Raw genomic sequence first — 21,097 nt, forward strand, 5'->3', positions numbered from 1 at the left:
TATATATATATATATATATATATATATATATATATATATATATATATATTTCAGGGTTGAGCGCTCTCAAAGATTTATTCTATTCAAGTTCAAGCAGTATATATATATTTCCATATGTTTGATGGCAGCATGTCAGTTAACTACTTAATTTATGCAGTTCCTTGCATTTGATATCCCTTCCAGATCTAATTGCCGGGTATCATTCCCTTATGTGGGGTCAGTGCTACCTAAGGTCGTCATAGCGCCTCGTTATGCCTCTCTGTTTTTCATTGTCAGCTTCATTAAAACATAGACAGATAAACACATTTACTAATAGCCTAGACACAAAGCAATGAAACTAGAGAAGGTAATGAACCAGCTAGCTTGAGCTTAGCCTGGGTTACACTAGCTGTCATACAAGTAGAACTACTGAGGAATCCGTTCAAGGGACCGCGCACAATCAGTGCTGTCACCTCGAGGTCCTCTGCCACTAACCATTTTGCTATGTTTCGTGTTTTCCAACACTTAAGAACATCTTAAGGGCTGGGGTGCATTCGATTTTAGGATCTGTTTTGAAAGATATTCTTCGTAAACTTTTAAGTTCAAAACTACTCAAAAATATTGCCAAGAACAGACCATTGCCCAAAAATTCATTTTTTGCCAAAGAACAGAAGTCGGCAGTTTCGTAGCCCGTGTTTCATGTACCTCCCTATCACCCCGGTCCCCCACGCTTTTCCTCTTCCCTAAAATGATTTTGTTCTTTATACACGTGAGTTTCGAGGTAGTTTGTGGAAGTCGCAGTGTCTTTTTGAGCTGATTATACTGAGTTGATTTGGCTGTTGACGGTTTCCTTTCAAATTAATAATTTGGTTTTGGTATTGAATCCGTGTCAAGTTAAGTGTCGAAAACGTGCAATTAAATTATTTCCTGACAGACAGATCTTTTTACTGTCAGACGATAGGAATACCATGCGTTACAGCACGTCTCTACCTTAATTTTGAAACAATACCAGCTGCTTTAAGTTTCACCGGCTCGTTTCTTGTACGCCCTACTTGCGGTTAGGGAGGAAATTTCTGTTTATTTGGCCGGTATGATATCACGATTTCGTGACTCCAATAACTTTTACAAGAGTTAAACAATTGAATTTGTTTACTTTTCCATCAAAAGTAATGAACATCTTGAAAGATGTTTAATTCCTTTTCGCCGGGGACATTATCCGTCTGCTTTTTCTCCGCAAGGTGTTGTGACAACTGGTTTTTGAAGCAGTAGATTATGATTTAGACTGAAAGACGCCTCTTTCAGCTTTTTAGTTGTATGTGTATCACATCGTCAATCTTTACATATACCAAGCGAGACAAGAAAAGAATATAGAACACCGGCGAAAGAACTTTTAACTCACAGCCGGCGGGAACAACTGACTTGGTTCGAAGTGGGTGGTAACAACACTGACCGAATTAAATGCCAACTTTGTTTTCATTCTAATAAGCAATAACTGAAATGAGCAACGCCCAGTAACGTGAACGTTCAATTTTAATTATCTTTTTATGTTTGCTTTGACTAGTTATCTCTTTTCCCTTGACAAAAGAAGCCTTTGGTTTGGACCTCGCTCACGCATGCCTTAATATAAACATCCTTGAAGTGATCCATACAGGCATACAGTATTTACATATTAAACATTTCTTAATTACATAAAATAGCCATAGTTAACATAACCAACGTTAATTTAAACCATTCAGAATGCACGTTTGGTGACAAAAAGCCCTCTGTATTGTTTCACTCGACCGGATGAGTGGTTTTGTGCGATGATAATCGTATCATTCCAACTTCAAATCTTCTTTCCAATTAAGTCTTTTAGGTTTCCGGTGACCTCTCTTACGGAATTAATTAATATACTTGTTATCGTTTTAGCTCGTCGGCTTAGTTATGGTAATTTTCTGTAGCAAATTTTTTTCAATTATCCCCATAGATATTTTCCATGTTAAAATGTCAGTTTTGCTGCCTTTTGAACTTTCTAAGTAAATTTCTGTTGTCAAAGACAACGAGGAATTTTGTTAAAGATAGCTTTATGTCGACCTAATCCTTTTCTACAGTGGTGCATTACCTAAACTTGTGTAGCAACAAGACCACTGAGGGGATCTAGCGAAATGTAAACTGTAGTTTAAAGAGCTTTTTGAAGGATTCACGGAATTGCTGGTTGAAGAATGAGTACAATATGGGATTCATTGCAGAGTTCATGTACGCTAACACCATAAATCCCGTCCATAATTCAGCATTGACTATCAGACATTCTCTACAAAGGGCACCAACCGTGGAAGTAAGAGTTAGCGGAATCCAGCATAGCAGAAAAGTGGAAACTATGATGGCAATGGTCTTGGCCGCCTTGATGTTTCTTTTAATTCGTTTCTTCTCAGAAGTCATGGTAGCAGAGTCTTCATTAGAGTTGGACGCCACAGAGGTTGGAACTTCTTGCTTTGCGATGCGCTGGGCATGCGCGCTGGCAATCTTGTAGATTTGGTAATAAATCACGCACATGATCATCGTTGGTAAAAGAAAATTTACCGCCGAGCTAACCACGGAGTAGTACGGGTTAATATTAAAATAACACAGTGCATTTATCACACTACTCTCGTAATAGGGCCAACGGACCATCCCAGCGGTGGTAAACGTAAGCGAATAAAGCCAGATTATAGCTATAATCAACAAGGCTACCTTGGGTTTCATTACGGTGTAATATCTTAGCGGCGTGCTAATGGCAAGGTATCGGTCCAAGCTCACCGCCATAAGGTTGAGTATTGAAGTTGGTGCGGCTATGAGGTACATGAAGGTCCAAAAGTTGCACAAGAACTCACCACCGCTCCATTGGTATGGATGTAACAGAACTTCCACGTCAAATGGCATGGAGAAAAAGGCTGTCATGAGATCGGAGATGGCCAGAGAGAATATGAAGTAGTTGGTGGTCTTTCGAAGGCGCTTATTGAGTAAAATAGCCGCGCACACGAGTAGATTTCCACAGACTGCTGCAACAATGACGAGGATTATGATAGAAACGATTAGAATTCTAAAGATTTTGTCAAAAATGGGAGAACTCAGTGTGTCGAGGCCATCAGTAGTTACATTGCTCCGTGTTGTGTCGTTTCCATCCATTTTGAAAGCGTTACGTATGGCAATGGTCTCTCATTAATTGTCTTGCACGGGTAACTGGTTTAAATCGTCAAGGCTTTAGCAAGTTTGTAGCCCGCCTGCCCTGTTTCAAGTGGCCGTTATCACGTTGGAATTAAGCTACACGAAATGCTTTGTTTTATCAATGTCTCTCTGCTTGAACTCCAGTGACGGGTTATCTCCAAGACGTGCGCGGCCTGTTTCACGGTAGTCGGTGCTAATGGACGTGTGTGTGTCACCGTTTACTTACAAAGCGGCCTTTAGTCCGATTCAAACACTCTTCAAATGCAAATAACAGAATTAGAGGCTGTGTAAACACTCGGGTTGATGGTTAGCGTGCCTCTGGTTATTAAATTAATTGTTCCATGTGCTTTGACGTCTTCATATCAATGTCTGTGATCGCGTTGAAGTATTTGATGTCGATTAGCTCTTTTTGTCACGGGTTTCGATTACTTCTGCCCGCTTCTAGCCTGGGTGATGTGTTCTCTAGCTGGTATGATCTGGCGTTGTTTCAGCCCTTTCTGTCTTCATAAGCCAGCATAAGTTTCTATCTTGTTTTATACGTTGGTGCTGTAAAAGGTCCCTCACGCTCGGAATGACCTAGACGAAAAAACATGCAAAAATTTCTAATTTTTTTCTGCTGAGTGACGTATGAGAAAGCAAGTCAACATGTAACCTGCACCATTCGGAATTACTCATAACAAAGTACTCCGCACGGCTTTATTACAAGTTTAACTCGCTTAATCCTAAGACAAACTCACAAGAGGTCCCTGTTCTCTAAAATTAGACTGGTTCGATTTGATTAATTTGTGCGTGTTTGAAATGAGAACATTTGATCGTCAAAATAAACGCTGCAGTTTTTACTCTCCTCACGCGATCTTACGGTAACAGCAACAGATTAGGTGTCAAATCAAATTAGCACCAATTTATCTGAAGATTACACATGATGAACTATGACCTAAAGTGACCTTGAGTGATATCTGCAGTATGCCTTTCTGTCTAATAGAGTTCGAAGGTATTTCAAAAAGGCACCATTCAGCCAAAACGAATCCTTGGTAAACGTCACTATAACTTCATCACCTCATTTAGTTGGGATTCAGATCAGATTTCATGGATCAAAAAACAAGAGAAAACACGATGATGCGAGAGGAAAGCGGTCCATTTGAGGATCAAATGAAAACCAGATATGATGAGTAAAGTCTGAATGGCATATCAAGCTAAATACTCGAATTTTTCGCTCACTCTCTTCTACAAAGCATCAGACTTAACCGCGCAAAAAGAGAACTTTTACTGACGGTTTTTGATTTCATTACACTCCGAAACATTTCCGCACTGAACGGCAGTAAGTTGCTACTAAAGTTTTAGGCAAATGTCTTACAACCGACAGACACTTGACTATATAGCTATTTAAGCGCCAATTGTGGGTCTTAGTTTAGAAAACGTGTGCCAGCTGCCTGATTCATGTTGTTTGGATAGCACCGAAAAGAAAAAAAAAACCCAACCGATAGCTTACCTGTTCAATTATCAATCCCTGGAGGACTGTCATACATGTAGCATTTACTGTTGATATTGCCGGTCATATAACAAATCATGTTTTTGTATATAGAAACAAAGACAGGTCGAACTTCTAGCTTTATTTTGCCTGTCATTGATAACTGAAAACAGCCTTGATTGACAAGCGGCCCAAAGAGAGAGATCGACAGGGACAGAAAAGGAGGGAGAGGAAAACACTGAAAGGATGAAACGGCTTTGAGCAGGGGTGTCCAACAGAATAGGAGATTGCTCACATTAATCGACGGTGTTGACATTGACTTTCGTCCAGTTTGGCTTTGGAGCAATAATGTTAATTTTAGCAAAGCTCTGACATTTCGAAATGTTGACAGCCTCATCTATCGAGTGCAACACGGCGTAAGGTTCATAACACCGGAACTTCGTCTGTTGACTTTCAGCAAGAAATCAAAATATAGAGATATTAAAAGGTCAGATCAAATTGAGCTATACAACCTCTGTAGAATTGTTTACAACATGATAGGAAATGCAACCACTTGACTTTCTAAACTACCGTTGAGAAATGTGAATTGATTTGATGAAGCTGTTATGACTGAAAGTCCTTCAGTTCTCCTCTTCGTGTAATGTTTGCAGTTTCTTTGGCAAGTTATAGCACGAAATAAACCGAATTTTATCTCTTTTTTTATTTGACTGGCTTGGTTTCATGTTCAGAGCTTTTATTTCTCTTCCAGTAAGTTACTTGACAGCGAACGAAACGCACTGAACCGTTGAAAGACCTTACAGCGATACGGCAGCGATAAATACAATCAAGATACATGAACAATCCCTTGACGAGAGTTTTACTTTGTATGCAGGTTCATTGTGGCTGATAATTATGATATCTTAGACTTAATTTGCACCCACACGCGAAAACATGGTAAACATTGCCCTTTAGTTTGTCTTTATCGCTTTGTTTTACTATGGTGGGCAGATCAAGGAAAGAGAGTCCACTAGCAAAAGTCAGATCAGTCGGGAATGTGTTCTCCTGGACCTGTTCACAAGTTAACTAACGAAATCACGTTTTTTTTGTTAATGTTTGCATGTAAAATCGACATCTCAAGTTTTTAGTTAAAATTTGCATTTAGAAACGACATCTCGGTTTCTTCTCTTAATATGTCGGTGGTACACCGACGGATTCAATAGTAATAAAAAGCAAGGCCTTGGTGATTTTCGCTCTTATTGTAATTATGTTTTTGTAATAACAATTCGTGTATTTCAATACTTTTAATCTAAACTCACTTACATTTCATAACTTTCAATAGTACTTACCGGCACTCTATATTATTTTGCCGGATCCAAATTTTTTCATCCTAGAAATTCTTTGAACTTACTTATCTCTAGGTTAAACATTCTCTAGCTTAGCCATTCCCATAACTGGCTCATGTAAAATGCCAAGTAGCGCGTGTTAGTCGATCACCGCAAGCATAACGATGTCTGGTACTTTCAAGAAATGCTTCATTCGTGTGAACTAGAAAGAACACTGTTAGTTAATGAATTTCATACCTGCATGCTATAATGATGAATCACTTGCCGCGAGATAAAAAAAAAAACACAGATTGCTTTTGACTTTTATTAAAAACAGAATATTACAAATCGCCTGTTGTCAAGAATATGACTGAGTTCAAATTTATGTCTATGTTGAACAGAACCCATTTAAAAGACCTTGGTTTGTTTAAATTATTTTGAGAAGTATGGGAGGATAATTTGTTCCCACACTAAAACAATACGTATACAGAAAAGACAATCTAGTAATCGAGATATTATCAAACGTATTCTTTTGGTAATAATCCTTCTTTTGGTAGATGAGTTTGAATTTGAGTCTACTTGCCTTTGCGGAAGACCATTTGGGTTTCTTTTTTAATTTCTTGGTACTCAAATGAGAATTTGCGGTGAACAAAATCTGAAGAAGAAATTAATGTGTACAGATCGTAATTACGCTAAGGGTTGAAGCTGTATGATAAACTGCCTAGCCGGAGGAAATTGAAACACCACTGATGAAAAAAAAAAAAAAAAACTGTCGCACAAAACGACAAGTAAGTCTGCTTCATGTCTGCAGCTGGTGGACGCCAAACAGAAAACAATCTCTTACCCTCGATTTCCTTCTCCATTTTCTTTGTTCCTCGCAGAGTATGCGAAAAGAACTCATCGCCTCTTAAGCATCATTTGAACTACAAATGAACAGCCTAACTTTTGTTTTGCGTTTTTTTTTTTTGTCATGCGCCGGTATCAATCTGTTTGTCTTGTTACGACTGTGCATCGGTTAAACGAAATTGACTAAAACAGTTTACTGAGACTTTTAAAATGAACTTACCCGACTTCACAGGATCGAATATTGTTGTGTTATCATCAGAGATTTAAACAAACGTTTCTTTATAAAATGAAGGCTACTTACAGATAAGTTCCCTTGCTGGAAAATATTCACTTTTATCGATGCGCAGCACACTGGCTTGTCATAGCTATGTTGCTTAGTTTATTATGACTTTGCGCACGCATTTGTAATTCGTAGATTAGGGCCTCGTAGCCTTATGGGTAACATGATTGATTGTAAAAAGTTACCAAGCGACGACGAAGAATTTCACTGGTTTCATTAATTTCATTTGCTTCCCTCTTACAAACGTGCTTTTTACTGTAAGAGGTGAAAGCGTTTCGAAGGAGTTACAAGCATATAAAACTAGGTCTTATTTACCACATTTACGTCATTAACTATGCCCTTAAATAGAATACTGGTTGCAAAATAATCAAAGTGATTATTTACGCGGCGACACTTAATGAATGAAAGTCGCCCCAAGCTAAGAAAACTGAGAAACCAAAAACAAAGACGAATTTACTCCCCCAGGTTAAAGTGGTTGGCACCTGATAAACTCGTGAAATACAGCTTTTGTTTTTGGAATTTATCTCATGTTCGGGCTCTTGATATTTTCATATTTAGATTTTGGCCTGGGGCTCCCGGTTATTAAAACTATCGATGAACTTCTTCGCATTTGTCGGCTGCTTGATTTGCGTTCATCCGAGCATTTAAATAACGGTCTTTTTATTCTACTGTAAAATCAGATCCTCAACTTTCTACATATCTTGAGGCTCTGAAGGGAGGTGATGGTTTCTCAATTATCAGTTTAAATTTTCAGCAATTTCTCCGCAATCACGCATTAAAAATTTAAGCCCATTTATCACCTACCAGTAAATGCTGCAGATCTCAGTTTTTTGTTAAAAAGCGTGTCGTGTCTCAAATGGCATTTTTATTATCGGTACAAGCCCGCGTTGGTGCTTGGTTAAATCAGCGGTACCGTGTAAAATCGAAACGAGTCTTTGATTTGTTCTCCCGTTCAGGCTTGAATTTCTTTTTCTGTATTTTTTTTTTATGTTCCCTGGGAGATAATTTTAGCACATCGTAAGAACAATAATTAAAATTTGGTCACAGAAATTTAAAATTCATCAAATTAGCAAAACGATGAGAAGTCAAAGACTACTGCAAGGGTGGTATATTTAAAACAATATTTCGGCTGGCCAGACCAGTCTTCTTCAGGGTTAGATGTTACTAAATTATAAAGATGAAATTACAATATTATAGTGGCGGATGTCGTAAAACATAAGGAGTGGCGGAAATGACGAACAAAACAAAACTAAATAAAGCATGGATAAAACGGGTGTAAAATATGTATTACGACATCCACCACTATATAATATTGTAATTTCATTTTTATAATTTAGTAACATCTAAACCTGAAGAAGGCTGCTCTGGGCAGCCGAAATATTGTTTTAAATATACCACGTTGTGTCACCCTTGCAGTAGTCTTTGACTTCTCATCGTTCTACTTTTGAAGTTTGGCTGATTAGATCTCCTGTGAGATCCAACGTTCAATCAAGCAGGATCTTCGTTCACGGCTTTGCAATTTATTTAGTTTGTTATCGAGTTAGCCGCCATTTTGGCACTACACTCGCACTAGTCATTTCTCGGTTGCAGAGGACTTGTGACGTAGGTCAAGTTCGCTTTCTGTTTCAGGCAGTTTCCACATATGGAAGACATAAGTAAGCACAAGAGCCACAGCATTTCCGTCATACAGTGAGCCCTCGCTTTCCTGATCAGTGGGAGAGGTGCATTAAATAAACGAAAAATGAAAAAAAACCAAAACAAAACAAAAAAAACAAAAACAGAAAAACATAAAACATTCACATTTACTGATCGGCAAATCGACTTTTTTTCTGGCAACTTCTTTTTTGTTGTAGACTTCCAAATGACAAAATAAAGAAGTTTATGATATGGGCATTGTTTCCGACCACTATTGTATCTTAATAATAGACATTTTAACACATATCGATTTCAGGTTGAAGCTGGTTAACATCGTAAGGACTACTGAATATTTTAACCGTTTCTTTTTCCACTGAGGACTAACGAGTAAAGTTTAGCATCGAAATGAGGTCGATATGTTAAGTTTTGAGCATTGTATTTTTGGAAAAAGGGGTGAAAACATAAAGTTGGTTAAGACTGTAGAAGAATGGGATAGATTCGGATTAGCGATGAACATTGAAAGTCAGATTTTAACAATGCTATTGCGTCCGGCATCATTTTCTAGCTTACCTGCAATATTTTCTCAAGAAAACCCGTGACGTTATCGGTGTCGCTCTGTCGTTTCTTTTAACTGATCAATCTGCGAACTTTTTATTTCAGTGAGTGTCAGATACCCCGTTGTCTGAGCGATGCCGCGAGTAATTAAAAACACATTTAATTTTCACCGCTGCGGGGTGAGTGTTAGGAAAGTATTATTTGACTCCGACCTGGCGCCAAATTTCTTGTTAGTAGTTGTTTGAGACATAACCACGCTGTTTCAAGTCATAACAAAGATGAAATGTTTCCAGTATAAACAGACAAAATTGTCGTTAATGGAAATGTTATTGTGGCTGTTAGTTTAACAAGATGTTTTCCCCGAAATAAATCAACACCCAGTCTTAATTAACACTTAAAAATACGTTTTCTCTAGTGACACGCAATTTACTGTTCGTCAAATCTCACTAAAGAAGCTTAGGAAGGCAATTCCGTTTGTGAGCCAAATCGGTGTGAAATCAGTTTTGCTGGATTTGTAAACAGAATTAATGTAAGGTCCCGTTTTGTCTGACACAAGTTTGTTTGATAGGGATCGCGTGTTCTGTAATTCAAATCACTTCTCTCGAAACGGAACGAAACAGAAGAGTTTGAGGATAAGCACAAAGCGTAAACACAAAGTGAGTTTATTCTCCTCGGTCAAAATTAAAATGTGTAAATTGTTTAGAAAGATATTAAGCTGCGCGAGTTGAACATGATATTTTCCGGTCTTGAAATATATGCTCTTATTTTGGCGGCGAAGCTTCAAGTGTGAATATCTCTGTGAGATAAGAAGCTTATGACCAAAAAATGCCGTTGTATTAAGAATGTAGGCTACATATGTTCTACCGGCATTGAGTCGACTGAAAAATTGCAGCGTCGATAGAATTTGCGATAAGGAAAAAACCTTGAGGAAATCAATTAACATTATTCGCACGTCCGTTCAATCGTCAGCGATTTTTACTAGGTAGACTTTTCCTCAGTTAAACCTGTGTAGTCCCGCCTGTGCGAAAGATAAAGACCCCTCGATGAAGAGTGGGTTCCCAGGGAATTTGATCGTGTTAGAGCTGTTCTTAGAACTGATAAAATCTCTTTACAAAGTGCCTCAGAGTTAAAAGAAAACAAAGGAAGATAATGGTGGGTTGGTCAACCCACACGACCCAAAAGCATACGCAAACTGACTTAATGAAATAGCCACGTTTATGGAATTAATTTGTTTAATTAGTTCTCATGTGCGAAGTCTTAAAAGAGTCTTTGTCTTTATCTATGTAGTACAAATCTAAACTATAACTCTGGCCTTTTTGTGGGGAAACCCAGTGAATTGCGAATATGCATTTTAGCCGTTGAAACGGTTCCCTCTCTAAAGTCTTTGAGTGATTTAGTGATTGCAGACTGTTTAACTGGCTTACATACCTCAAGAATGAAACTCCAAGTGATGGACGTGAAGTCGATCGTCACCCTTCTAAGAAAAACGTATTCACCAGAAGTGCCCCTTCTTTTCCTCGGCAGATATCTGCGAGCCAAAAATGCCCAGAGCTTACAATGTGAAATCTTATGGACATCACAACCGACAGAAATTCATCACTTTGTCTCGTTTATAAACCGACTTCACGTAAAGATCTGAACTGACAGGCAGCAAATCATGAATTTAAGCTTAACGCCGCGATTGACCAAAGGGTAAATTAAAGGGAAAAAATCAGTAACAAAATTTACCCTCCGTGAGGTTTAAAATCGTCCTTCCTCAGTCAATATATCCAGAGAAAAGTCCATAAGTTAACCTTTCAAGAAATCGACTTCAATGCTCTGCGAAGGGAACCTAAATGATACGCGGGCATTCAGGCGTAGATCAGTTAATTAAAACCTGCACAAAATGCAAACGATTGCCTTTAAAAATTTAGGTCATTAATATCAGTCTTCTGTATATATATAGATTTAACCCCTCGTCACCTTTCAATATTAAATATTTTACCTGTCATTTATGGCCTCCCAATATGTTTTTTAGAGCATGAATATGACCAGAGTGGCATATTTAAGTAAAGTGTTTTATGAAGTTTGGACAGCCATTCACTCCCCTGAACTGAAAATTTATTCGACTCGGCGAGAGTAATCACAACTTTGAAGTCACCATTTGGCCGGCATATAACGTATGTTTTCTGTCTACAACTTAAAGTAATGTCAAAGAATTTACCATAAATGAAGAAGACGTCAGAAATTAGTGGTAGATAAATTTAAAAAAGATGTCCCAACGAGATGTAAAGCGCTTTACCGAAAAGGACTTTAATAAGTACATAAAAGGAACTCGGACGTGATAAAATTATCATGCTTTATCCTGCCCTGAATGATCTTTGCTTCTTTGTTCGGCAAATTTATTCAGGCACAAAATTGTGAGCAAATTCAACACTTGGCTTCTCTTGACCTCACAAGAGACAAAGAGTAAAACTTGTTCGTAAACGCAACTAGAAATCTGTGAATAAAATCCAAATGTAAAAGCTTTTCGGATTACGCTTGTGTCTTTCTTAAAACCGCTATGACTTAGCAAAGGTCGAAGGGAAATGAAAATAAATGCTTTGCTCACCGGGCTTCAGTTTGTCTCCTGATCAAGTACTCGACAGCTTGTTGTGAATAAACTTGGATTTTACGTAGAAACTATCTGCAACCGAATAACTCGGCCGATGATATCACATAACCTGTCAACGTATTTTAACTAAGTGTACTTCACCGAGCTGTTTTTAAAAGCTTTACACTCATTAATTTATACATTATTATCTGGCGCCCTTTGTGATGGTTGAAAGTTTTATGAAGCGAAACCTCTTTTTAATGACTTAATTGCTTTCCATTTGTAAATCGGTTCCGGTGGAGGAAGGAATCGTTTTCAGATCAATTTCGCATTCGTACAGGAGTGACTCTCGTGGGAATGTAATCGAACGCAGTTGGGGGTAGCTGGTCGTTTTCTGGAAAGATTACATCCTGATTTTGGTTGAATATGCAATAAAATGCGGCAGAAAAATAAAGCGATATGAATAGATAGTGTTGATGTCTTCTAGCAGATGGGAAAAAGGTTTTTGCTGAAAAAATCATTATGTTTTTTTTTTTCCATTTCCCTTGCGTTTGTGTAGCACTTGGATAAATACGTAAATACGTATTGATTTTTTCTGCAATGGACGCACGCACATCCCTTCCCTGTCGCTTCTGTTGTTTTCTAATTTCAGATTTTGCGATGCCTCTGGCTGTTCCAAAAGTTATTATTATTTTTATTATTAGTTTTACTCTTTTTTCATGAAAATGTTTTTCTTCCTGATCTTGGCCACTGACCACCAAAGTTGTAAGTCTGGATAAAGACGTTCAAATTTGTTATTTTTCCTGTTTTGGTAGTGATTGTTCCCTGCTCACGTGCATGCCATTGTTTTTCATAGCAGGATTTGAAAGATTGCAGCGACATCAAATAAATTGAGCAAAAACAACTGCCTCGATGAAAGCAATACCACTTATTACATCTCTTGCAAGATTAGAAAGTACGATCAAGAACCGTGTCAAATGGAGCTTGTTTTTCTAGCAATCTGAAATTAAATTATAACCGTAAATGTTCCGTTGTTTTTCGAGCAGCAGTTGTTAACATTTTATACCGTAGATTTATTCATTCGTGTTTGGCACATATTTTAATTTATCATCTCCGTTCATATCCTCGAACACACCCTTGGCAGTGTTTATTAAATCACCACTTCCTGTAGCTTCCATTAGTTTTTACCGAAATATTGCCTGTTCTGTCATCATATCCGGAGTACTTCATCTTCTTCGTACAACAATGTCGAAGTACAATCTACATTCGTTCAGTTTGTAATTTGTCTTGTGACTCGTACTGTTCGCGAATTAGAATCATGCACGTAAAGAATGAAGGCAGAAACAAAAAATACGAATTCAAAATAAATAGTTTAAGTGAGAGTTAAAAAGGGCTGGCCAATTTTGAAGAATGTGGCAGTAAAGCGTGCAGATGGTTTTGATGAAATGCCCGGTAGGGTGGAGATAAAATCTACTGAGTTACTTAGGAGTGCTTGGAATCGTTTTTTGAAATCGTTTTTTGAAATGATGTTTTTCAACAACACGTAATGACTCGATCGAATTTTTTAAAATGAATGAGCGTGAATGTGTGCACGCGACACCCATGTAGATTGCCGGTCAAACAAATCTGTCAAGAAAATAACATCGCTTTTCAGTGGGTTTTAAGTAAATCAAATTTGTGTTACTTCTTCTCTGTCCTGAATTGCACGCTAACTCGATCGGTGATGTGTCTGCCGAGTAATTTTATTTATTTATTTATTTATATTTTTGCTTTACCCTTTTTTGTTCCCAGGCTTGCAGAAGTAAACTTGAATTTAGACATGTAGCTAGATTTTCATTTCTATTTGCAGGCCTTCCACAGCGTGATCAGCTATTTACAAAATATTTAAATAACAGGCGCCGGATCTGTAATAGACATTGATCGCTATCAGTCAAAAAAGGAAAAGAAAAGAAACTTTAAACGAAGATTTCAAGTGTTTTATTGATCCTTCTGGCGCCAATAAAAATTGTCAGTCAAAAATTAAATGTGCTCATTCATATCTTATTCCCTGTGGGCGACTGATGTTAAAAAAAGCATTCAAAAAATGAGGAACACATAACCCATTTGTATCTTGAATTTTTGGTGAATTTGTGAAATGTATTTGTGTCATAGGGCTCAAAAATCGGAACAGTGTGGAGAATAGAAATAATTATAGTGCTGTTAGACCAGACTGCAAGGCTGCTTTATCTGACGATAAATTTGAAACTAAAAGTGATGGTAAAATTATAGATATGCTGTGGACAAAAGTGCTGGAATCCAACTTGTAAAAAGGTGATGGACTACGGATGGGGAAAGGGTGGAACATAATTAGTCCCTCATGCCGTTTTTAACCAGCTTAGGCTAATTAGGGAGCTTAGGCAACGACGACGGCGACGCCAAGGACGAGGCATACTAAAAATTGATTTAATAATATATTTTACCCTCCAATTTCGCAATTATCTTGATCTGTTCTAAAATTCTGCTGAAACTAAATGTGTAATACCAGAATAAACAATTCCAAAAGGAAATAAGAAATATTAGCCGTCTTCAAAATACGCAGAACTTGGTCATTACACGTTGTGGTTTTGCAAGGGACGTCTGCAAAATGTGCAATTACAAAGCTTTAGAACGCACGTGCATGCCCATTGTTATACTCATCATACCATTTGTTTGGCGCCGTGCTTGATGCCGTTGCCTTCATGCTTTGCTTAAGCTCCTTAAATTACCTGAAGTTGGGTCTATTCATTTTCGCAATCTGCTAATTACAGGATGCAGAACTAAAACTATTTAAAAGAAAGAAGCAACCGAAAATTTCAATATTTGACTTAGTCGTCGTAAAAATGTGTTAAAAACCTGAAATGTATCTCCTCCAATTTCTGGATATTAGTTGTCAGGGACGATGGAGTTTCCCCGAATTGCTTGCGCCAAAGAAATGTCGGGTCCACTTGATCCATTTAAACCGTGTTGTAGCCGCCCTCCTCAATAGAAAAATATTAGAGAGAATTTGGTTCTCTCCTTTTTTTTCTTTCGGGAAGGACGGCTGTAACACCGGCTAGATTCATTAAGATCTGCACTGAGATATATCTTAGGAGTTGTAGCTCGATGTGAAGGTATATCCGCAGCTATGAAATGTAAGAGTCACTTAACATACAACAAGCAACAGTGTGTCTTTTAGCGTCGAGTTCAATTAATTAATGCTTCTAGGCTATCTTAAAAAATGCTAGGCTTAATGGCGTTCGACGTTCAGAAGTCAAGAAGCTGATTTGAGAGTGCTTAAAGCGTTCCTTATTAACTATCAGGGAGTTTAAAAAAACTACAACGGCAACGGCAACGTCGCTAAACAAAAGGTTTAATGAGCAGAGCAATGGCTGTGCACGTGCGTTATAATTCTTCAGTGGTACATTTCTTTGCTTTCCTCTGCAAAACAACAACGTGAAATGACCAAATTGTGCATTCGCTCTGAAGAACGTGGACCACGATTTTTAAAATTTCATTTCGAATTTATTGCTGTGTTCCATATTCAGTTTGATAAAGAAAGTAAATGACTTTAGAGTATCGCGAGATTCGTAGGTAAAATATAAAGTTATTTTTTAATCGTCGTTGTCCTCGGCATCGTCGTCGTGGTTACTTAAACTCATCATTTTCTCCCAAGTTTTCCGCCGTGAAAAAAAACCCTGAAAACCTAGTCATTTCGCTGTCACAAATGCACTTGTATGAGTTAACTCTTTTTTGGTTTGTTTCTTTGATCCTTCCTAAGCTAAAGAACTTAATAGAGGAGTGAAAACGGGACCACGCTTAGGAAAATGAAGTGTATATGCTAGTTTTGTTCCGTAATCCACGTTGGAGCGAATAAATCGAATAGAGAATAAGGTTGGTTACGGCTCAGGGAGTTTCAGACGATTATATGAAAATATGTACTAAACAGTTTGGGCTGATAGCTTGGTAGAGGTAAATTAACTGTGCCAGAGTGTTTTCGAATTATTACATCATTTTACAAGTCATTTTAACTATCATCTTGGTCTTACATCATTAACCGGTTTCATCTGATTGTACACCGAGACCTAATCACACTAGCTGTTCTAGTTTTCCATCCCGATCAGATATTTTCAAGTCTGCAAGTGCGTTATTATTTTGACCAATGCAATTATCAGTCGGCTCGCGGGAGACAGTTGCTTGAATGAATGCTAAAAAAATGGCGGCTTTCTATTTCTTCATTAAACTGGGTAAACATGCCTGACACTGAACAGACAGGCAGTTGCAAAGCCTGACAAAGCTAAGTAAAGAATTGAATTTCGCTGTTCGCTAGTGAGTTTGACTAGACAAGATCGTTATGGCATGAAAATAAGGCGACAAATCGCAGAGAATTCTTGGTTATTCTCTGATAAGCCTTTAAATAAGAACTGGAAATTATTAGCGTCTTAGTGCACATAAAACCATGCCTTGCTCCTGGACCTTTAAGTCAAGTGCTTTTTTTCGCTGAAATCAGAGTAGCATTTCTTTCAAAATAAACCTTGTTTTGTTTTCAGTCTGACAATTCCTCGAGGTATAATGCCCTTCGACAGCACTTTGAACGAAAGCGATTTCAATTCTGATTGTTGCAGGTGCCTGAAAAGCAATATTATCCGACACATTGGTTAATCATAATATGTTATTTTGTCATAAAGAAAGCCGCGTATTAAGTCAACTCTTGAAGTAACAGTTGACGGACCGAATCATTGAGACTGTAATCCCTCTTCCGTGTTTGAATGAACAGCCAAACTTCCGTTAGTGATGAACTCTTCATACGAACATGTAAACTTGTTTGCTTGCCGAAGAACAAACGAATTTTGCCCCTTTCAATCTGAACTCAATGAGAGTATAAACTCTCGCTTCTGTTTAGCATATATTCAATTTAGTTTTAAGAATTTTGCGATTAAAAAAAAAAGAAAAATTATTTGGGTCATACCTTTGTTTGGTTTTCGACACCTGGAGCGTTCGTGTGTGTTCAATTATCAGTACTGCTAAGAAACTTCCAGTCTAAGTGTTTTTTCAAAACGACACTCGTTATCAAACCATAAACTTTCCACTCCTGCAAATTACTTCAAACGTAAAAGCTATCTGCTCCGCACTGGATATCCTTACTTGATAAAAATAATGAAGAAAACATGTTTTCCCCATTCGGTGCCCTCAAGCATTCAACACGAAAAAACATATGGTTTATTTTTGGCTCTTCATTAGAACGCCTTTGCTACTCATAATGCTGGCAAATTTCCAGCTCCTCCTTTCAATTGAAATCTTTATTAACAAACTTCAGCATGTTCAGTTCGAAACTGTCACGTGTTAGATAAACATATCACGTGCGGATGACACGTCATGTACTTACCGTGGACGAGGTAGACTCGTGCCGAATTTATCCTGGCACATTCTAGAGTTACCTATCTCTTTCAATCGCCGGAGCCTTGGCACGAGATAAAGTCGACTCTAGACGCACATGTTTTAATTGGCTAGATTCTGGAACTAAGAGTAATACATGTCTTATTACATCGCCCCTCCCCACCCCAAAAATATCTACTGATTGTTATTTGTCGTTCAATTGTAGTACCTAGACATCCTCACGAAGTTTAAAACTGAGAAGTTTGTATAACAGCCAGAATTTTATTTCTGTTAAGTTCGCTTTTTTAAACTCTGTTAAGGCTCATAGGTGACCTAATAAATTGAACGATTTTAGTTAAAAATAAACCAGTGGATGTTTTCGGGAAAAAAAAAGCAGGCGTTGAAATGGTAAAAATCTTAGCAGAAGAATGTAGCTATCAAATAAAAAAAATAGTTTGATAAATGGAATTTGTTTCCTAGCATGCCATACTGAATTATCTTTTTGAATTTTTAAATTCATTTAATGGTTCTTTTCAAGAGTTTTTTGTATCGATAACATTTTATTTTCGATCGTATCTTAGCTTAAGATTTAACTAGTTTGTGTGTCTAGCGAGGTAAATAAGCAGCGAAAAGATCTGCTTAGCTGTAGAATGTTACCAATATTAATTAATGTAGAAAAAATATTGGTTAAAAGAGACGGAATCATATTTAGATAAGAAATCGTCCTCGCAGTCTGTTTGTGGTTTGTTTTATGCTCCGCCAAGCCGAGATGAACCCGTTTTGGGTTCAATGTTGTTTTAGGTTTTGGTTTCGATGGAGTCAGTTCGTTGTAATGATCTGAAAAATGTACATAAGCCAGATTTTTAAATAGCCATAAGCGATCTAGTTTTATCTACGTAAACCTACTGTAGACGGACTGTGATAAATAAAAGAAATGAATTTTGAGTGATTAAAGGAAGACTGAAATGTGACAACAAATTATAGTTGGATTATTTTATTGGGAGAAACTTTAGTTGGCCACTCTTTATTAAAAGCTGAGTGTGTCGCGGTTAAAACCGTAATTGAATTTCGTGCTGGTTTAATTAGAACATTTTAGCAAAACACTGTCAAATCTGCCATACTACGTTTTACGTCAACGACTGAACTGATTTCGGTTTCTCTTGATCAATTTGCTAGGCTGGCCCTAAGTGAATAATCATTTCATCTTTTGCGGATCATTTTTCTTCAAACTACAATAAGGTTTTTTTTTAATGCTTTGGCACATGTTGGCAGGTGTTCCTAACATCAAGTGTAAACGCGTTACAAAGTGGCTTTCGGAGCTCGCCAATTCAAGCGAGGGAAAAGAAAGCATTTATGAATTATCTAAGGGGAAAACAATCTCGGGATTGAGAAGTTTAATTTTCAAGACACAGTATTTCGTAGGTCGTTTCCGTTGCTTGAAATTAACAACAACCACATGAAGCTGTCAACTGTGGACACTTTCCAAACAAACGCTTGAAGGTGACTTCTATCGACATGAATACTGAGATGGCCGCTTTTCTGGTGTTTGTTTTGTATTTTGTCTTGCTTCTGGACTTGTACAACTCGTTTGCGAATTTTTGGAATGCTGCTGGGGACAAAAAGGCCAAAACGTCACAGTTATCGAGAAGGAATCACTGCCCGGGGAGAACAGGACCAGTGAAAAGGAACGATTTGTTAACAAGACAGAATTACGACCTCCAGAGTGAATCAAATGTCCGTCGAGATGTTTTATTCCTTCAGAAGACTATGAGATTGCGCTTGACAAAAAACATTTTGATGAAGACTCGCTCATGTGGTCGATCTTAAAAAGGACAAACATTTAATGTTTAATGTTGTCGCGTTAAAGCGGATGAACAGAAGCATGATCAAAAGTAAAACGATAGTAAGCCAGTTTTTTTGTTCACTTCATCTTGTTTCCGAAACTTTTCGTTTATTTGGTGCGGTTATGGCCGTCAGAGGGTCGGTTATTGATTGTGATTTTTGTCGTTGAAGCTCGAAAAACTGCAAGACTCGTTGATACGATTTTTAAACGCCGTCTAAATAAACAGAATTTATTTCTCTACTGACCAGTGATTGGAAATGAAAATAGCGGCTTTCACAGTTGCAGCTGTTGATCTGCAGATTCTAAAAGTTCTCCAATCAGAATTGCGGACTGCAAGAAAAGCCTTCATTATCTTTAATTTTCAAAAGTGTACTACATGGCTTATAGACTTTACTTTTCCTTATAACATCAGACCTGGTCTATCAAGCAGGTGGAGATGATAGAAACATCTAAAATCAACAAGGAAATACGTATTTTATTCATCTGACAACACCATATTTTCCAAAACTAACATTAAAATACGCGCAGTTTGTTATCCGATTCCACTCAGTCAATAAAAATAAGTTGCAAAGCAATTACAGATAACCACGATATTTGCCTTGTAAAAAACAGATTTAAACAGGTTTAGAAGATTAAATTTGCACTGTATTCAGCTGTATTCGTTAATCTCGGCAAAAATCCACATATTTCATGTGGACTTTATTTCACAGCATGTCTCCTCGACTACGGCTGAAATTTAGGCTATTAAGTTCAGTTTCTCATGTAAAACCCTGAAAATGATCTATTTCAGACTTGGGTTCTTCTAAAGAAGAGATTAAATATTTTGTTGTCATGATGCCTTGTTACCTGGTGGTATCCAAATATTTCAAATAGGAGCCAGTGTCGCGGCAAGTGAGGTGCGTGATACAGGTTACAGGCATCTCACGGGCGCATGACAAATCAAGTCACTTTTGATTGGTTCTGCTGACCAAGCAACCAATGGCCGGTCGGGAAATTAAAAAAAAAAAAACAGTCGCGAAAAAATATCGCACGCGACTTGTCACAAAATTCAAAAACGTTTCCAGTTTCTAATTGAGATCGTCCAGCCTTGAGTCCTAACTCATCAGTTGCATCTATAGGAGCGCCGTGAACTCAGCAAGCAAACATGGCTTAAGTGGTTATCAAACGGGGGGTGATTCGCCACATCAAAGATTGAAGATGTTATAGGACGCTCGACCGTGGCCAAGAGAAGTCTTTTCAGCGTTCAAACGAGTTGAACTCGTTGTAACTCTAGTTTTGCGTAAAGGGTTAGTGACCACCGTCGTTCTGATTGATTTACAACCAATTTTACTCTGCCCAGATTCGAAAGAAGCCGATCAGAAGGCGTGTCTACTGTCCTGATATCTTGCGATATCAAGTCACTGGTCTGATATGGAATTAGACTTTTGACTTTGTTTACAGTAAAAATCTAATCGAACCTTTTTGGACCCTTTCGGTACACTTCGGCGGCATACTAGGCTCGTTTGCTTTCACCATGAGTAAATAAGAACCATGGTTCGTCCAAACTCGCCTGACATGCCACCGAAGCGCCTCGAATGGGTACGATAAGGTATAAATCATAAATCATCCACAGATCTTTCAGGCTACTTCAATCTCCAGACTCAAATTGTACATTTTTTCCTGTCCTTCTATTGATATTTTTTGTAAAACTGTAAATGTACGAGTGAATAAAGTTCAGTGTTGTTGCTGATCCATGAGATGTCATCTGGGACAGTATGTACGTTTTGTTTTTTTCTTGAACTTTTTTACATATTCGTTTGCGCGTCTTCTCTTTTAGCTATTCAGTGAAACGAATAGGATAATTAGAACTAGTTTTCACTTGGATCAATTGATTTTTAAAAGCTTAGAATTGATGCATTTTGCATCAGGGTCAGGATTAATGACTTGCTTTAACAATAAAAGTGTTAAAAAAACTTGGTTTTGACTCGCGCTTAAAATGCGATTGATCCAATTACTGAGTATGTCTTTGTGTTTTTCGAGCATCATTTGCGGTTTTGTGTGACATCTCGTATACTTTGTGATGATA

General features: G+C 37.7%; 1 protein-coding gene across 4 annotated transcripts; it reads right to left on the reverse strand.

The window, feature by feature from the left end:
- Window positions 1-287: 287 nt before the first annotated feature.
- LOC145479703 (octopamine receptor beta-2R-like) lies at window positions 288-21,026 on the reverse strand. Of its 4 annotated transcripts, none has more exons than XM_081458137.1 (3): window positions 11,838-16,764; window positions 10,676-10,775; window positions 288-3,738 (listed from the first exon to the last, which is right to left on the reverse strand). In XM_081458137.1, exon 3 carries the CDS (start codon window positions 3,121-3,123, stop codon window positions 2,116-2,118), a length of 1,008 nt encoding a protein of 335 aa, XP_081314263.1. In that variant the 5' UTR covers window positions 3,124-3,738; window positions 10,676-10,775; window positions 11,838-16,764; the 3' UTR covers window positions 288-2,115. The 4 variants fall into 4 exon arrangements, with proteins under 4 accessions (XP_081314263.1, XP_081314262.1, XP_081314264.1 ...); XM_081458136.1 differs by having other exon boundaries at window positions 10,976-16,764; XM_081458138.1 differs by lacking the exons at window positions 10,676-10,775; window positions 11,838-16,764 and adding an exon at window positions 16,783-21,026.
- Window positions 21,027-21,097: the final 71 nt, after the last annotated feature.

This window comes from Orbicella franksi, chromosome 2, assembly GCF_964199315.1.
Source record: "Orbicella franksi chromosome 2, jaOrbFran1.1, whole genome shotgun sequence".
Classification (NCBI taxonomy): domain Eukaryota; kingdom Metazoa; phylum Cnidaria; class Anthozoa; order Scleractinia; family Merulinidae; genus Orbicella; species Orbicella franksi.